The sequence below is a fragment of the Papilio machaon genome, chromosome 29 (assembly GCF_912999745.1).
Source record: "Papilio machaon chromosome 29, ilPapMach1.1, whole genome shotgun sequence".
NCBI lineage: Eukaryota > Metazoa > Arthropoda > Insecta > Lepidoptera > Papilionidae > Papilio > Papilio machaon.
The window spans coordinates 2,162,628-2,181,647 of record NC_060014.1 but is presented as its reverse complement, the minus strand read 5'-3'; the positions used below and the strand labels follow the sequence as shown (position 1 = coordinate 2,181,647).

At 33.6% G+C, this 19,020-nt stretch overlaps 2 protein-coding genes across 2 annotated transcripts; both read right to left on the bottom strand.

The window, feature by feature from the left end:
- Positions 1-981: 981 nt before the first annotated feature.
- LOC106709982 (xaa-Pro aminopeptidase ApepP-like) lies at positions 982-14,240 on the bottom strand. The gene is made up of 18 exons (XM_045685204.1): positions 14,142-14,240; positions 12,218-12,294; positions 11,211-11,332; positions 10,582-10,753; positions 10,345-10,451; positions 9,456-9,591; positions 9,109-9,204; positions 8,409-8,485; positions 7,957-8,094; positions 7,088-7,162; positions 6,557-6,634; positions 5,456-5,586; positions 4,499-4,651; positions 3,704-3,836; positions 2,216-2,393; positions 1,658-1,749; positions 1,417-1,530; positions 982-1,173 (listed from the first exon to the last, which is right to left on the bottom strand). The coding sequence occupies exons 1-18, from the start codon at positions 14,183-14,185 to the stop codon at positions 982-984; spliced, it is 2,115 nt and encodes a 704-aa protein (XP_045541160.1). The 5' UTR covers positions 14,186-14,240.
- Positions 14,241-15,717: 1,477 nt separating this feature from the next.
- Positions 15,718-16,500, bottom strand: LOC123722716. The gene has a single exon (XM_045685203.1). The coding sequence runs from the start codon at positions 16,498-16,500 to the stop codon at positions 15,718-15,720; it is 783 nt and encodes a 260-aa protein (XP_045541159.1).
- Between the last annotated feature and the right edge of the window lie 2,520 nt (positions 16,501-19,020).

The following is a 19,020-nucleotide window of genomic DNA, read 5'->3' as shown; positions in this document are numbered from 1 at the left end:
CATTTTATTTCTATGAATTTTCGTTATATATTGTCACGTCGTTGCCATGGTGAAGTAGCGCTCATTCGTCGTTAACATACTTACTATAGCAAAAAGTGTCGTGACAACTTTTCCTAAGAATTTTTTCCGTCTAGCTCCCTTTCACAACGCGCGATAAGGAACTTTGTTCCAATAATAATTTTAATGATATAACTTTTTTATTTCAGGAAATGATCTTCCTGTCTGGTGTGATGTTAGTCAGCTGGTGCGCCATCCCTACTTGGGTGCTGGTTAACTTGAAACACTACCGTGGCCATGAATAAATTTTTAATTGATGTCATAGACAAGTGTATAGACTATTGAGTTCTAAGTAAATATTTAAAGTATTTGTTTTGTTTCATTTTAAATACTGTACAGGTACAAAGGTAGATAAGATCAAGTATGTATTATGTGAAAGAGGTTATTTTGTAAGGAAGGACACAGGCTGACTGTTTCGGGAAAAGGCAATAAGATTTAAAACTTACTTTAAGATTTTAGTTTGTCAATTAAAGGATTTGACGCTCTTGCGGTGAAGGAAAACATTGTGACGCAAACTGCACATTCCTCAGAAGATTCAAAGATATCAGTAAAGTCAACCGACCCACACTGCGCCACCAGGTTGACTATGACCTAGTCACCCCTAACCTAGGGTAGGCTCCAAGCCCCTTAGTGGGGATAAATAGTGAGCTGATGATGAAAGGATGGAATCTAATAGAAATTCTTTTCACTAGTTAATTTTAAATCAATTATTTGAGGTTTATCCCTTTATACAAATCATATAACATCTTAGGAATTGGTTTAATACAGTCAAAGGAAAGGATATTTATACATACATATGAAAACATTTCTCTCCTATTAGAATAGGAAAGAGGTTATTTTCTAGTTTTCTTTTTATTTAAATACAATTTTATCTAAAAATGATTCTTAAATAATATAGTTGAAAACATAATTTTTTTTTACATATTATACAGTTAACCATAGACTAAAGACTCCGATAAATGTCAAAGGTGTAGCAGAAATCAAGATGGCGGCGCTTCGTTGAATTGGCGCGCATTCCTTTTCAAGAAATTCGTAATCTTCCGTCAGTCCACGTTCTAAGAGAATCGGCCCTAAAGTCCTCAGAACTCTAGCGTGATAATCATTTATGTATTTGATCTGAAATAAATTCTTATATTTTAGTTAATTTACGAAGATATTGATGATTTTATTAAAACAAATAGGAAGCTTGTGGTAATTAAATTATTTTCTTCTAGTGTTCTTGCATGTGCTCTCAAATGTACTACGTAATAATAGGAAATTTATTAAAATTTACAACTTCCTCTTGATGATTTTCTTTTTAACTTATTGAAGAAGTTAACCTGAAATTGTAATCTTATCTTTTTTTAATTTAGACTTTACCTCATTGTCGTCCAGTATGCTAACGTCCAAGCAAGCTGTTTGATGTGGAGCGAGAGATATTGTGTAGAAACCAACAGCACCCGCACCACTGAAGTTACCCACCATACCCTTTGCCTACAAGTAATTAAAAAAACTAACGTATATGAGTTGTTGTCTATGGTAAAATAAAAAAAAATTCAACTTTGGAATGGAACAAGATATGCAACTAATGTTAACGTATTCTGTTAGTGAAAATACTTACAAATATATGATCGGCGTCTTTATTTATTTCTATAACTTCCACTAGATCCTCATGTCTGATGCCATATTCTCCTACTTCGTAATACCCAGGTTCTGCAGACAGACGAATAAATTATTGTCCACTGAACGCATAAATATTCTATGCAATAGTTACCGAAACTTTATATTTATAACAAACTACATACTTTAAAAGAAATATTTAACAATAATTTTAAAGCCATATATAAAATTGTTTAACAACGCGCCCGACTTATGTCAGTTTTTACAAAGCCCGCCAAAAATCTTCGATCTAGCATGTTTTTTTTTTTGTATTATAGCATTGCTGTCATCCTGCCAGCATTTTCAAAATGATTAATCCATCAGACAGCTAACAATTAAAAAAATAAAAGTAATTTACTATACTAGGTGGTTTTAAAATGGTCATTTTAATATTTTGTGGGAAATTAGTTTTGTCAATATAGTAAATAAAATTAAGAATCCTCTAACGCCCTCTATGCTTGTTTATTTTACTTTATTTAGACCAAGCATCGATCAGAGCTGATTAAAAAAAATTTTTTACCATCACTGAAGATCATCCCTGGCACTATCCCAGGATCTGAAGCCATGAGGGCAGCCCCTATTCCTGAAGGACCCTCGTGTACATTGAGGAAGTGACCCACACCGTGACCAGTTCCATGTGCGTAGTTTAACCCTACATCCCATAGGGCCTTTCGAGCTAATGTCTCTAGTAAATTACCCTGTTAGTACAAAATAATCGTTTGTATCTTTTGAAATACTAGCTGTCGCCCGCGACTTCTTTTAAAATGCGAATGTTGGGATGGATGTATGTTTGTTTGAAGGTATCTCCGGAACCTTCGATTCCCTGAGTCATAGTTACATATTCCAAAACATCAACTGGGACATGTTTGGCATAAACATTAACGGAACGAAATTGAACCATCTTAGATTCGCAGACGACATAGTCCTATTTACTGAGACATCAGAGACACTAAAAACGATGCTGCAACAACTAGACCACGAAAGCAGAAAAGCAGGCTTATCTATGAATCCAATGAAGACAAAATTAATGACAAACGCAGAAAAAGAGAACATAGAACTAAGACATGAAATAATAGAATATGTTGAAGAATACATATATCTAGGGCAAATTATATCGACAAAAAATCAATACTCAAAAGAAATAGACAGAAGAATAAGTAAAGCCTGGAAACGCTATTGGTCTCTGAAAGAAATCGTTAAAAACGGGTCTATGCCGATGTCAATCAAAACCAAAATATATAATACATGCGTTCTCCCATGCCTTACATACGGATGTCAAACTTGGCCTTCCACAGTCAAAAACAACTTAAAACTTGCAAACTGTCAACGGCATATGGAACGAAGTATGCTTAACATAAAGCTACAAGACAGATGGAGAAATGTAACAATAAGAAAAAAAACAAAGGTAAACGACGTCTCCAAAAAAATTAAAAAAATTAAGTGGAATTGGACAGGGCATATCATTAGGACAAACAAAAGAAAATGGACTAAAGACATCATAGATTGGTATCCCAGAGAAGGGAAAAGGCAAAGAGGACGACAAATAAAAAGATGGGAAGATGACCTCCCAAAAGGATGGAGAAGATTAGCGCGCGATAGAGAGGTGTGGAAGAAACTAGGGGAGGCCTATGTCGAAGGACATCCTGACACGCAACTGGATGCGGAATACTAAAACTGTCCAAATATTGCTTATACAAATTCTATGTGTAAAGTATTCTTAGAATGTAAGTTATAAATATTGTAAAGTGTAACTGTCAGTGAATAAAGGCTTTATCTATCTATCTATCTATCTATCTATCTATCTCCGGAACGGCTCAACGGATCTCGATGAAATTTGGCATAGATTTAGTTCACAGTCTGGAAGAACACATAGGCAAACACATAACAGTTTTTTTTAATACGCGTAGTCTGAGTCGTCGGCGACAGTTAGTACATATAAAACTTTGACATTTATATGTCTATAAAGTTTACTATTGTATTTTTAAGAATGTAATAACAATATACTTACCGTAGATCCCCTCGGGAACACAGCAGTCCCAAGGAGAATTTGACCTTTAAGTACACGTGTGAAAGTCAATCTCTGTTCAGGAGTGGGAGATGAACTCATGTGTCTTGTCCGTGTTATATCTGTGGTGCCGTCCCTGGTATAATTAAAAGTAATTTTCCGTTTTATATGACAACACTTGACGAATTAGTTAATGACATGTACATAAAAGAACATTTACGGTAAAATACTAAGATATTGTAAGTGTAACTTTTCCAAAATAAAAAAAATAAAAAAATCCATTTTTCTTTGTGAAAATTACGAAATAAAGTGATAAGAGAAAAACATTTTTACCAGAAATATTTTGGAATTTTTGAGTTTTACTGTAAAGTGTAGTCTATGGTATAGCTATATGAAGTTAGTTCATCTATTCCCATTGAAACCTAGTGTTTAGAAATGTCCGAGTATTCCCCATGTGAAAATTATAACAACCTTTGTAGTTTTGTACAATCACGTCAATAATTACCATTAAGAAAGATTAACTTCATATGAAAACAGAGCCGTTAGTCGTCATAGACAAGTTAGACATTTAAAAAAATACTTTTTCTCTTGCTATCTGTTTCGTTTTAAAAAAAAAGAAAAAATAGAATAAAATAATATTTTTATATCTGATAGTACAGATGTTGACATGTGACATATGACAGTGAGTTGACATTATACAGCATGTTAAATTTTTCACATTGGTAATACTTGTACATCTATTACCCCTAGGGGTACCCTTGAGGGTGAATAGATGGACTAACATGTAGTATTTCTTACATATACTGTGCTCCGGAGTCAACGAGCAGTATGTCATCAGGTTTGACAACTCTCTGTTCTCCTTCTCGTGACGGCTTGTAGTGAATTATGGCGCCGTTTTCACCAGCACCGGCTATAGTCGCGAATGATGGTCCCATGAAATATTGTTCTTCGCTAAACAAAGTTTTTTTTAGTAAATAAAAATTATTTATCACTGTTCATTTAGAACTGAACTTTATAACTACAGGAGTTTTTATGTCGTGTGAACATTGAAAATAATAATAAAAAACTATTAAAAATTAAATTACCTAGATTATAATAAAGAAAACTTGAGCGGTGTCAAGGGACACCCGGATGGAACGAAGTTCCTATGAATTTTCGTTATATATTGTCACGTCGTTGCCATGGTTACTATAGCAAAAAGTGTCGTGACAACTTTTCGTAAGAATTTTTTCCGTCTAGCCCCCTTTCACGCGCGATAAGGAACTTCGTTCCAATAATTTCGTAACATTTTTTTATATCATAACATGGCAAAATATCAAGCGGCCACATGAATACGCCTAAATAGCGAAGCGACTGCTGCCCATAGACTTCCAGCAATTGAAGATGCATTGCCTACGTTCCGCGACTTTAAAAATAAAACTTACTAATATTATAAATGCGAAAGTTTAGATGGATAGATGGTTGTTTGTTAGAAGATATCTCCGGAATAGTTCAACAGATCTTGATGAAATTTAACACAAATGTAGAACATAGTCTGGAAGAACACATAAGCTACTTACTAAGTTTATTTTAATTTCGCGTGGACGGAGTCGCGAGTGATATCTAGTCTAGTAATAAACATAGGCTATATTACCCGGGGATAGTGTAGCTTCCAAACAGTGAAAGATTTATCCTAATCGGTTCAGTTTCAGAGCTTATTTAATGTAAACAAACAAATCTTTATAATATTAGAGTAGATTAGGTCAAAATACATACTGTCTTAATGCTTCCAGTTTGTCAGATACATCTATTTCGGTGACATTGACACCCGCTGACACACTTTCATGCACCCAGCGTAGAAATCTAACCACTGCTATGCCATCCTTGATGTGAGCTGAACGGAAACCCTGGCAAATTTAAAAAAAAGTGTTCACCAAAGCTTACATTAAAACGTTACTCCTGTAACAAAACTAACAAATAATAATTGATGCTCGAAACCCAGAGAAACCCTGAGATCGAGGTTTTTTCTATATGTCCTGACAGCGCGCTCACCTCACCCATATCTTCTTTCTTTATATATATAAAAACTAGCTGTCACCCGCGACTCCGTCCGCGCGCAGTTAAAAAAAACTAAATGTTTATGAAAAATAGATGTTAGCCGATTCTCAGACCTACTGAATATGGTCACAAAATTTCATGAGAATCGGTCAAGCCGTTTCGGAGGAGTTCAAGTTCGAACCCCGTGACATGACAATTTTATATATAAGATCTTGTGTCACGATGTATGTTACCAATAAACTCCAAAACTACTGAACCGATTTCAATAAAATTTCATATGTACCCGTATTTTGGTCTAACTTACTGGATATAATAGTTTTCATCTCAATTATTCGCTAATGTCGTGAATGTAAACGAATATAAAATGTATCAATTAATTGTTTCTTTTAGCAAGTGTTTATTTACTGTTTAGTTTTATGAAGTTCTCATAGATGGCGGTGTGCGTTGATTCATCGATAAAATTCTTCAATGTTGTTTGACATCTAGGTTGCAAATACACCCAATAGATGGCGCTGTGTTCTATTTATTAGAATACAAATTCTATTACTTTATCACGTAATGTTCATTTACTTACCAAGTTTTTCTTTATTCCGCGCGGACGGAGTCGCGGGCGACAGCTAGTTTTATATTTTTTTTTCGGTTTCAGATGTTCTTAAACCCACTTATATACCTTCAGTTTTAACTGAACACTAGAACGGTAGCACGAGCACGAGTATTTGTAACAATCGAGACTCCGTACACGCGGACGGACAATTTCATGGACGAATAAAATAAATTCATTTATTATTATTTTACGATATTGGAAATCTTGTACTTTACCTCTAATTCCACTTGGTTTTTGATACATTTCATGAGAGCAACAGGCGAGACCGTTGATAATGTTTTCATATTCCCTTCCTGTATTAAAGTTGATATAAAAATAATTTAGGTTATAAAAATGCTGAAAATAAAAATGCTAATCGAATGTTCTAGAACATTTTAAAATTACTTCGGAACATAGAGATAAAATACATATTTTTTTTTAAATTTTTTTATTTTAATAAAATAAATTTTAGAGGTTAATTAATAAATCTATGGGTCCTATGTATAATGGTCAAAGTAACAAATTGATGATTTTTACTTTATTATATTAAAATCTACCTCTTAGTTTAGTTAACATGCACTAAACATAAATACACATTTACATGTGTAAATGTTATTTTTTACTGAAGTTAAAGGTCCAATGCGGTCTATTTTCCTATATGGTTGAAACTTTGAGAGCGTCTCTTGTAAAATTGACAATTTGTACATTGACCTTTATTCTTAGGAGTCATAGAAATATGTGTAAATATATTTATTGTTATTTCTCACCGCTTCTGCAACTAAATGTATCGCGTGACTTCCATCTTGTGACAGCCAAATTGTGCTGCCTCTAGAAAGTTCGTTCTGGAAATTTTAAAACTTAAAATAAGAAACTTTGTGAATAGTAATTAGGTAGAAATTTTACTAATATTATAAATGCGAATGTTTAGATGTATGTTTGTTTGAAGATATCTCTAGAACGATTCAACAGATCTTGCTGAAATTTGCACTTGCACAAATATAGAACATAGTCTGAAATAACAAATACGAGTAGTACGTTTTTGATGTGAAACATCTATAGGCTCACTTGTAAACCAAATTGTTGGCGTGGCGACGATTGCCGTGGCGACGGGTCGCCACGCTATACATATATATATATATATATATTTTTTCTTATTTTAATAAAATTATCTTTTATGCATATTACTTGTACACACACGATGTATTTTAAATTCCGCGCAGGCGGAATTGCGGGCCACAGCTAGTATAGAACTTATAAAAAAAAATTATTCTGTTGTAAAATTTTTGTATTGTATTGTATAATTGGTACTGTTATGTAAAATGTTATGTTATGGAGCGTCGGTGGCTCAGGGGTTAAGCACTTGACTTGCAATGTGCAAGTCCTGGGTTCGAATCCCGTCATGTACCAATGTTTTTCGTTTTACATATGTACATTTATCTGACGTTTTTACTGTGAAGGAAAACATTGTGATGCTGCACATATCTGAGAAGAAATTCAATGATATGTGTGAAGTCATTAAACTTGGCTGTAGTTGACTATGACCTAGTTATCTCTAACTTAGGGTAGACTCTGAGACCCTCAGTGGGTACGTATAGTGAGCTGATGATGTATGAAGTCGGCTAAAAATTATATTTACCGTCATATTTTTCAAATAATCAAATATATCTTGATAGGGTATGGTAGTTATTTGAGTGCGTTCTGAAGTTAAATGTTGAGTTACGTTCTCAGCTAGAGATCCATCTCCCCAAGATAAAACCACATTATTTGGTGCACTCTGTAAAAAAACATAATTTGTAACCAACATAACTATTTTAAGACAAACAACGCCATCTAGCGTTCAAAAGTTAATTTATAGTAATGCCATCTAGTGTTCAAAAGTTAATTCATAGTAATGCCATCTAGCGTTCAAAAGTTAATTCATAGTAATGCCATCTTTCGTTCAAAAGTTAATTCATAGTAATGCCATCTTTCGTTCAAAAGTTAATTCATAGTAATGCCATCTAGTGTTGAAAAGCTTAACGATTTTTTAATTGAAAACTTTTTCTATTTTTTTTATTTGCTAACTAAATAGTTGTAAATATTACTTACTAGATCAGGTCTTAGCACCAAATAGGAGAAGAAGACAGGGTTATAAGGTATGTCAAAGCCACGGAGATTAAGAGTGTCTGAAAAAAAATGAAAAATCTGAACTAGTTTGTGAAAGAGGCAATTTGTCTCTGTCCCTTACTTATATTACTCGTGTTAGGAATTAAAGGGCTATACCGATTTCCACCACACCCCCTTTTTTAATCTTTGGGGGAGGGGTTTAACAGGGTTCCCATATATTATTCAAAAAATATATAAAAAAAAGTATTACGTCAATGTTAAAAATAGTCTAAGAAGAAAAATCTGATATATAAAATTCTCTTGTCGCGGTGTTTGTGGTTAAACTCCTCCGAAACGGCTTGACCGATTCTCATGAAATTTTGTGAGCATATTCAGTAGGTCTGAGAATCGGACATCTATTTTTCATTTTTTTTTTTAAATGCGCGCGGACGAAGTCGCGGCGACAGCTAGTATTCTATAATATTAAGCAAGCATATTTCGTTATTGTTTATAGTTACTTTGCACATTTAATTATTTTTCTGTGTTTTAAAAAAAATTAAAAAAATAAATGGCTTCATTATTATTATTAACAGCTTTATGTTAGTTGTATTTCAGAGACATGTATCGCCCTTTTGCTGTCTAGGGCCTTGGTCCTAAACGCCCTAACCTAACGCCGGCCCTGTCTATAAGATACCATACTTACAAGCGATATCGTCTAGAGCTGTGAGCACCAGAGCTGCGGCACCTCGCGACCTAATCTGTGTCATCAGCTCTGATATTTTCTCTGATGAACGTCTACCTGAAAAAAATAAACTCATAATACATTTTTAAAGTACCTTCAAGTCTATTCAAATTAGTAATGGATAGCGCTTTTCAACAATAAATGGCGTAGTAACTTTATCAGTTATTAAAATGGTCCAACTTCGAAGAAAATGCCTTAGCGAAACTACAATATGACAGTTATTTTATGACGGACAAATAAAATTTGTATAATTAGAGCTGTTAAAAACTTTGCTGAAATTAAAACGTGTTGCAATTTTAAATATTTACCGGTAAAGTTAATTGGAAGAGGTAACAAAGAGTTGTTTGGTCTAGACGGCGCTGGGTCACCAATGTTAGCGCGCGCTAGATCAACCAAGTTCTGTGAGATCGGCCTCAAAATTACGTTCACTTGACTGAGAGCTGTCTGTAAATGATAGAGCTCGTTATTATAAATTTTAAAGTACTTCGTACACAAGGCAGTGTAAGTTATTGAAACTAATATTATATTGTTGCGTCGCGGGAATCGCGTAGCGCGCTGCGTACACACATCTTTCAAATTTATTTAATATTTAATAATAATTTAAGATATTTAACTAAAGTTGATTCAGTTGATTTCGGAGCAAAACGAGACACCTTTGACGATCGTCTCAAAAACGAACGATCGTGTCGCTTTTAAAACGATGATGTTTGTCATTTCGTGTTACTGCCTAAGAATTTTAAAGGAAATAGTCGAAAATTAATAGACGATAGACGAAAGCGACCTTCGTGCGTGTCACTGCCTAGGGTTTTAACGCGTGACGTCAGACGTCAGTCTCTCAACCAATCACAATCGAACGATAGTCGCTTTCGTTTCATTTATGTTTTTTACTGCCTAACCCCGCTGTATAGATTTGATCCGCCATCTTGAAATTTTCAGCGACTTTTCTTATCACAATCTTGACAAACAGGTTGCTAGCGACTGTCTTTGGTGATGACAGAACAGTCGGCGATGCGCGCTGTGTACAAACCTTTATGATGAATTGCGAAGTCATTTAGCGACTAAATTCGCCGGTTTTTGAAGATTTACGTTACCTTGTGTACAAAGGCTAGGACAAAGTTAAGATATTAATAGAAACAAGTGATATATCAAAATAGTCGGATAACGCCCCAAAAATAACTTTGTGTTTTTAAATATTACCTCTAATGTTGTCCACGAGGTTCTTGTGTATGTAGTAGGGTCAATACCAACCACTGACCCTGGTCTCATATTCGCCACTAACCAAGCGGGAATTGCCAAATCTGTACCTATGAACATTATAACCTAATCAAAAAAAAATCGTTTAGCTTTTTTTAACGGGATTTTCACACTGCTATAAGCTTGCAAGTAACAACATAACACATTCTCGTAATCAGGGGTAGGCAGAGACAACCTTACCTTGTCTCATTAAACTCCATATACTAGTGTCGACTTGCAAGTAGAACTGTGTGAAGTATCTGCCGTCGGTCCAGACCAGAGCGTGTGATGACGTCACCACAGCCGTCCCAGAAGACCCTGAGAGACCGGAGAGCCACTCGCGGCGAGCGTCAGACGGCGCTATGTACTGCGACTGGAGATGAATGTTTGCTTATAACTGTCTCTTTCAGTATCCAATAATGTTGTATATTTCATCTCTTTCATGTAACGGAATGTGTATATGTGATGCTTTTTTTTTAATTTTCTATCTCATGGTAAAATCTTTATTAAGTTTTTCATCGTAACTGCCCATAGTCTAATTGACTGAATCGCTTTTGACCAGTGAAGTTTTATTTGTATCTTATTCTTGTCCTGAATATCATAAAGGTCTTATGGTTTTTTCATAAATTCACTTATAAAAGAAAATTTGAAAAAAAGTTGCCGCAGTTTTTTCAAGTTCCAACATTGGTGCGTTCAAGAGTAGAGTCATTACGCACTAACTAAAGCGCGTAAAACCTTTCGAGCATATCACTTAACATCAGGTGGGAATTATTAATTACTGATCAAGTGCTGATTTATTGAGTAAAGGAGTAACTTGACTTAATACTCACGTTATGAGCGTCAGCGGTAGGCACTATGTAAGCGTCAACGCCATACTGCTGTAGCACTTGTCTGACAGCTGTCAGCCGCTGTTCAGCTGTCTCCCTGCTCATCCTGCTTCTAGACTCACTCGCTGTTAATAACATGCCATGTTTTTGGTTCAAAGGAGAAAAGTATTTAATTTTACTTTCAGAAAGACTAAGATTTAAGAAAATAGCGAAGGTATCGTAAGTGTTAGCTCTACTAACGCCCTGGGCGTGAATTTTACGGCTCCCTCTACTTTTACCAGGCCTTTGGAATGGGTAACAGGGCTTCGTGAGACTATTTTATTATTCCCCGAGCTATGGCGCCCCTTTCTATCGAACGCCTTGGGCGGTCGCCCAACCACGGCCTACCCTAACGCCGGCCCTGGTGACCGCTGTATTTAGACATGTACAACAGCTTGAAAAGTTGCAGATGCGTTGCCTGCTTTAATGGATAATAGAGGGAACGCAAGAGACAAAAGAGAGACCACAAGGGGACAAGAAGAGAACATTGCCCCTTCTCATAAGTACACTCCTTCGCTAAAACCTAACTAAAATTGCACTGCACTGAACCAAGCACTGTTAATTGTGTCTTAAAGTGCGTGAATACTATGACTCTTCATCTTAATATATATAAATGTCGTGTCACAATGTTTGTCCTCAATGGACTCCTAAACCACTTAACCGATTATAATAAAATTCGCACACCATGTGCAGTTCGATCCAACTTGAGAGATAGGATAGTTTAAATCTCAAATTATAGTCGCAATTTTAATTTATTGCTAATTATTTGTGTTATTATTTGACAGTCACAATTATCTGTTAACTCCAAATGATTCTAACAGATGTCGATACCTAACGACTGGGTTGAGTAAGTAATCAAAAGATGGCGCTGCTATGGTAAATCTACGAACGTGTCATATAAGCTTATTAACTGCGCGCGGACTGAGTCGCGGGCGACAGCTAGTATATATATAAAATCAAGTATTACTTACGGAATATTGGACTATCAGGTTCTCCCCAATCATATTGACTGCTTACCACATATGACAAAGTTAGCTGTGATGATATACTGCAAAGAAATTATCTTCTATCAAATATTTTTGTTTAAGTCATGTCATCAGCTATGAACCGATTTAAAAGTGTAGATCACGTAAACGTAAAAGTTGAGCTACAGTTCAACAACTAAGTGAGCTGTCTGATGACTAGCAGTTCACAGATCGAAACCAATCATTACTCAAGTAGGTATAAATTGATTTGAGCTCCGAGTCGCTTCACTGATCTGCTTCACATATGCAGTAAGCTGATCTTAAGGTCATCATTTTTGGTTTAGTTACCCATGTCTATTGCGAGATATGATTGTTGTTACAATAAAGCGTAGTTAAAATATAGGGTGTCTCAGTAAGAGTGCACTTTTTAAAATTGGAATAATTTTTTTTTCGTGCAAGTGGCGAGTCTGAAACTTTACAGTTGTCACCTCTGTTTATTCCGATTATTAAAAAAGGTGCGCTTTTCGAAAGAACAACGCGTTATAATTGTGAAAACTTATTACAAAAATGGGAAAAATTACAGCCGAGAAAGTGCACCTAATGCGTCAACCATTCGAAGAGTGATCAAAAAATTGATATGATAATAAGAATCCTTTGCGCAACGTACCGGTCGGTCTCTGAAAACATTGCTGCTGTAAACGAGAGTGTCGCCGAAAATCCGAAAACATCAATACAACATCGTTCTCAACAACTTAAAATTTCACAATTTTTCGAAAAAAGTCATTTTCTCCGATGATCCATATGGATCCATGAATGGCTTAGTGAATACACAAAATTGTCGAATTTGGGACTCATAAAATTCTCATGCAATCCATGAGAAACAAATGCACCCCACAACGAGTAACTGTCTGGTGCAGATTTTGGTCAGGCGGCGTGATTGGACCTTACTTTTTTGAAAATGAGGCCGAAATTGCAGTGACTGTGAACGGCATTCGTTACAGGAATATGATTACGGACTCCTTGTGGCCTCAACTGGACGGTATGAATCTGGACAACATGTGGTTTCAGCAGGACGGCGCAACCAAATCCAACGCGTCATCGGTGAGATACAGCCACATATCTGTGCAAAAGTCATGGAAAAATTCATGAAAAGAGTAATGGCCTGTCATCGGAGCCGTGGGGGTCATTTGCCAGATTTTTAATTCCATACTTAATCGGAACATGTCTTCTTTACAATACAATAAAAATATCACAACTCTGTCATAAAATACTTGTTTTTATTTTAAAATGAAAAAGTGCACTCTTACTGAGACACCCTTTAGTTACGATTTAATCAAATTATGTGGCTGATTATTTTTATAATCTGAATCCAATTTCTACTTTTTATTTCTTTATAGCATAAAAATGTAGATAAGTATAAGAATAAAAAAATTATTCGAATATATTTAATTAATAATTAGATTTAAAACAAAATGTATCTTATATAAATAAAAGAAAGTCGTGTTAGTTACACTATTTATAACTCAAGAACGGCTGAATCGATTTGACTGAAAATTGGTGGGCAGGTAGCTTAGAACCAGGAAACGGACATAGGATAATTTTTACCCCGTTTTCTATTTTTTATTCCGCGCGGACGGAGTCGCGGGTAAAAGCTAGTTTTTTATAAAACGTTTTTCTTTTCATGTAGATATTTAACAAATACAAAATTGTGTAAATATTAAAGATTTTTTTTTTACAAAACAATTATAGTATTTGTAATTTACTTTTATTTTACGATCTAAATACCATTTGTTTCTAAACTATAACTTATTAGTTGAAATAATTCAAAAAAACATTAAAAACTCAAAGTAATATAGATAACATAACACAAATCAGACAAAAGTCTACATTAAAAGATGTAAATTAAAAAAAATACATAAATATGACGTACCAAAAGAAAATATAACACACCAACACAAGCATTTTAAACGCCATTTTGCAATAACTGTGTTAATAATGTTCGATTACTTCGATAAACATTATCAACGGATTTTCGTATGATTGGTAAAGTTTTGACATTATCTATACCGCGGCGATGTTTTCACTGAATAAATATAACCTAAAAATGTTGAATAACTATTTACTTTTTTTTTTTAATGAAATATTTGAATTTTATTTACTTATATGAAAGTGGTATCGTGGGTAGTTGCAATTTTTTCTTAAAAGGAAACAATGGGAAGGTAAAGTGGATTTGACGATAGAGTGGACGTAAGGTTGCCAGGTCTTCAAACCTATTAGCCGGATAGACCAGCCACTTTGGCCGGACATTTGGATAGAAAGGTCGGACACCCTATATTATTCAGGATTTTGTCTCAGTATTAATAGGTACACTCTCGTCTGGGAAATGTAAAAAGCCTAACAAAGGCCTATTGGCTGGACATTTTGGCCGGACACGCAATCAAGAAGCCGACGCCTGGCAACGCTAAGTGGAACTTTAACTTTTTTCCGTTCATTGAAGGTAGGCAACGCATCTGTAATATTATTGCAGATATCTATGGTCAGCGGTCACTTCGCTATAATATGTGAAATGGCGTTATAATAAAAACTGACACACAATTCTTTTTTTTTATATACTTGAAAAATATGTACAATCATTTATCATTAATAATAAACAATCTATAGATTAGTATGTTAGACTTATAATGTCATATAAATTATCAGACATAAATGATAAATTTATCTAACTATTAGCTGTCGTCCGTGACTCTGTCCGCGAGGCATTAAAAAAAAACTTAATAAGTAGCCTATGTGTTCTTCCAGACTTTGCTCTATAGCTGTGACAAATTTCATCAAAATCCGTTGATCCGAAGATACCTTCAAACAAACATCCACCCATCTAAACATTGTCATCTATATATATAAAAGAAAGTCGTGTTAGTGACACTATATAACTCAAGAACGGCTGAATCGATTTGACTGAAAATTGGTGGGCAGGTAGCTTAGAACCAGGAAACGGACATAGGATAATTTTTACCCCGTTTTCAATTTTTATTCCGCGGGGACAGAGTCGCGGTTAAAAACTTTTATAATATTAATAAGATATCTTATCTTTAAATATTATGTCTAACAATGTCCTTTAGTTATTAAGAACTATTACAAGTTTTAATTACAATACTAATGTTAATTGTTTACAAAAATATCGTAATCCCTTTTGAACATAGAACTTTTGAATAATTTTACGTAGATTAGGGTGATTTGACCTCAGCGTTATTTCCAAACCAATAGAACTTAGGGTCCTTATAGGGTCCTTAAAGAAGAGAGTGCACTCAAAAGTCTAGTAAATGCGTATACCTACTCCAGTGTTGTCACCTCGTTCTTTCCGCTCGTTCGCGTAATTATAAAAAAAAAAAACTACAACTAACGTCTTCCAAAACAAAATTATGTTGTGACAAGCAATCTAATATTAATAAATAAAATTAAAATTTGAAACAAGATAGAATTTAGTACTATTTTAATTTTTTTTATTGTTAAATGAACACTCTGTATACACCAGCATAATACCCTTGTGGTCCATTGAACCAGAAATATGGCAAATCTTTTATATCATCAAGACTCCAGTGATACCTTTTCGGCATGAAATGAGGAAGTCTGCTGCGTCTTTCATCTGACGGTATGTGTCGTGTAGGACCTTGAACGTAGATTATCTTTGGTATATTTCTGTTTTTTAACGGTATTGACATTTCATTAGATGATTCTTCGGATTCCGAATTCCGAGGTTCGACAGATTCGTTAGTATTTTCAACAACTTCAAATCTTTTCGGTTTATTTTTCTTTTTCTTTTTATATTTCTCTATGGATTCTTCAGAAGTATCTGTATTATGAGATCTAAAATCTATGAAATTTATCAAATCTGCGACGTTGACTTTTCGACTAATTAAATTTGGAGTTAGACCATTTTTCGATTGTAAACTTGCAATAATTAATTTCAATTTCGAATATAGATTTTTAGGATTATTAAAAATATCCGCTTCTTTCCTAGTTGCACTTAAATCTCCAACATCTAAATAATCTTCTGAAAATTTATCTACATTCGATTTCGTTCGGGTAATACCTGTTAAGAACCTTAAATCATCTTTTAGTCGTGTTATATCTACTAAACCTTCATTTGGATATTTATTTGTTTGTCTTTTTAATCCGTAAAGTTTTTCTTTATCCTTAACAATTATACATAAAGTATTGTCACTGAGTTCAACACAATTGTCATTCGTCTGTCTATTGTAATACGAATTTTTATTTAGTTTTTCGTTCATAGTTATTTTCTTCTTATCAGTGGCTATTGATTTATTTATTAATACATTGAATAAAAGAGATTTAGCTTGTAACATATCAAAAAATGCTGAAAAATTAACCTTATTATAGTTATAACAGTGCCTTATAAAATGTAATAGCAAAAGTGCAAATATGATTTTCTCATATTATAATTTTATAATTTAAAAAACGTACCAAATGTTACAAAACAAAATATAAAATATCTTCTAAACCTCATAGTTAGAGAAATAATTCGCTCTTTAACGAAACACTGACTAGTATGAAACGATTATTTCATTATGAATTATACAATTTTCTACTGTAATACTATTCATAAAATAGATTTGTTTGTTTGTTTCGAAGTGAAAAATCTTTTGAAAACAGTTTCTTGCGTCTCCTAAGCGCACACAAACATACATTCAAGAAAGTTTCTTATCAGATATAAGGATGGATTCTTTCGTATACAGTAAGTACGGATAAATATGTAGAAAAATTATTAAATTCAAAATTGTATATTTATTAAGACAAACGTCAGGTGCAAAAGTAAGTTTGTTGAATTTGAATTAAAGTCATTGCTAACAACAAAACGATGTTACGCGTGAATTGAAAATAATTGAATTACAAATTAAGCATGTTAAAGTAGCTACAAGTCACGGATCATTTTGAAACTTGGTCATTTTATTATCCTGACTATGCGTTTAAAAAGTCGTTAAGAAAATTTTAAATGGCCGCCATGTTTGACATTTGACGTTTCACTGTTTAGTTAGTTTCAGTTTTGTATGAAAAGTGGTATATAAGGTTAAAGCTTTTGCTAGGGACTTTGGCTGCGTCGAATTAAAAATATATATGTGGTAAATTTCAATAAGATGTGTTGAATCGTTACTGAGTTATCATGTATATATGCAAACCAAAAGTATCCCACTAGAACTGTACCTATTTCTGGGATCTTTGGTAACCTATCTGTTGTCCTAGACTATGTTCTACATCTGTGACAAATTTCATCAAGATCCATTGAACCGTTCTAGAAATATCTTCAAACAAACATCCAGACCAGTGATTGTCGAACTTATTTCTTTCACCGCCCCCTTTGAAAATCAATTATATTTCAGAGCCCCCTAATTTTTATTCAGCCCTAAAACTTAAAAACCACAATTTCATTACTTTAATTAATTTCAATGCCCCCATTTTTTGGGCCACTTATCGCCCCCTCCTAGGTTTCAAACGCCTCCAAGGGGGCATTATCGCCCACTTTGAGAACCACTGACCTATACATTCGTATTTATAATATTAGTAAGAAATAAGATTTTTATTTAAGTTTCATTTGGGTAATAAATAAAACAACAAATTGAATTTGAAAATATAAATATTTATATTCACTGGATAAAATAATGTAATGTCAACTGTATAGATGATTTCTAAGCCGCCTCAAATATATAGACACAAACATTATTAAAAAAAAAAAACATTAAATTCAAATAAAAAAAAAAAAATTACATGCAAATTACATTAAAAATGAAAATATCAGTGTTGACATGTTTAAATTACAGAAAAAAAAACATTAATAATTTGGTAGAAATCTATCGATTTTTATATTCTAACCTATAAACAATAGATAAAAATATACAATGGCAACATTTTTTTTATTTTTCAATATCAACGAACTCTACAAAAAAGTTTCACTAGAAATACCTTTCTAGAATTCATTAGATTTAATTAAAAACTAGTAACAAAAAAAAAATTTCGACATAGCAACATTTCAAGTGATTTTTTTAAAGCATCGATGATCAGCTACACGATGTAAAATTTAAATTACTACCCGCCCACAATAACATGACATCTTAGAATTCTACAAGTATGTGATAAAATTGAAAAAAAAAAATTACCAATTCAATATCAACAAAAATGGATAGTTGCCATGGTAACGGTAATTTCTAGCCAATGGCGAATACCTCTGTCATTTAGACATTTGATTTTTTTAAGGTGCAGTTTTTAAAGTCAGTTTTATCAGAAAACATGCGAAAACTTCTGCATAGTAAATGACACGAATGACATGACAAGATCAGACCGACAAGGATCTTGTGTCATTGAAATTGTTAAGGATTATATCAAAGCATAATTTAATTTTGAAGGTAATCCATACAAACACGTTTAAATATATCAACCCTAGACCTGTATTGGTCTCATGTTATTGTAGTCGGTTAGTACTTACCTCATCTTACTTAAGAAATATACAACGCATTTTATTATATGTAAAGCATATTGCTAACCGAATTTCCACTGCGGAAACATGTATAAGGACAAATTTAATAAAAAAAGACACATAATTTTTTTCTTCAAATAATGGTGTTAATTTTTTTATTACAATAAAAAAAAACACTGAATTAATGGTTACACGTTTCCGCAGTGACAAAATAACAGTCATATTTTTATATATAGAAATATATAAATAATGAAATAGCAAATCTATTCTTGTACCACGACTTATTAATCAGAAATATTTTATTTTATTATTATTATTAATA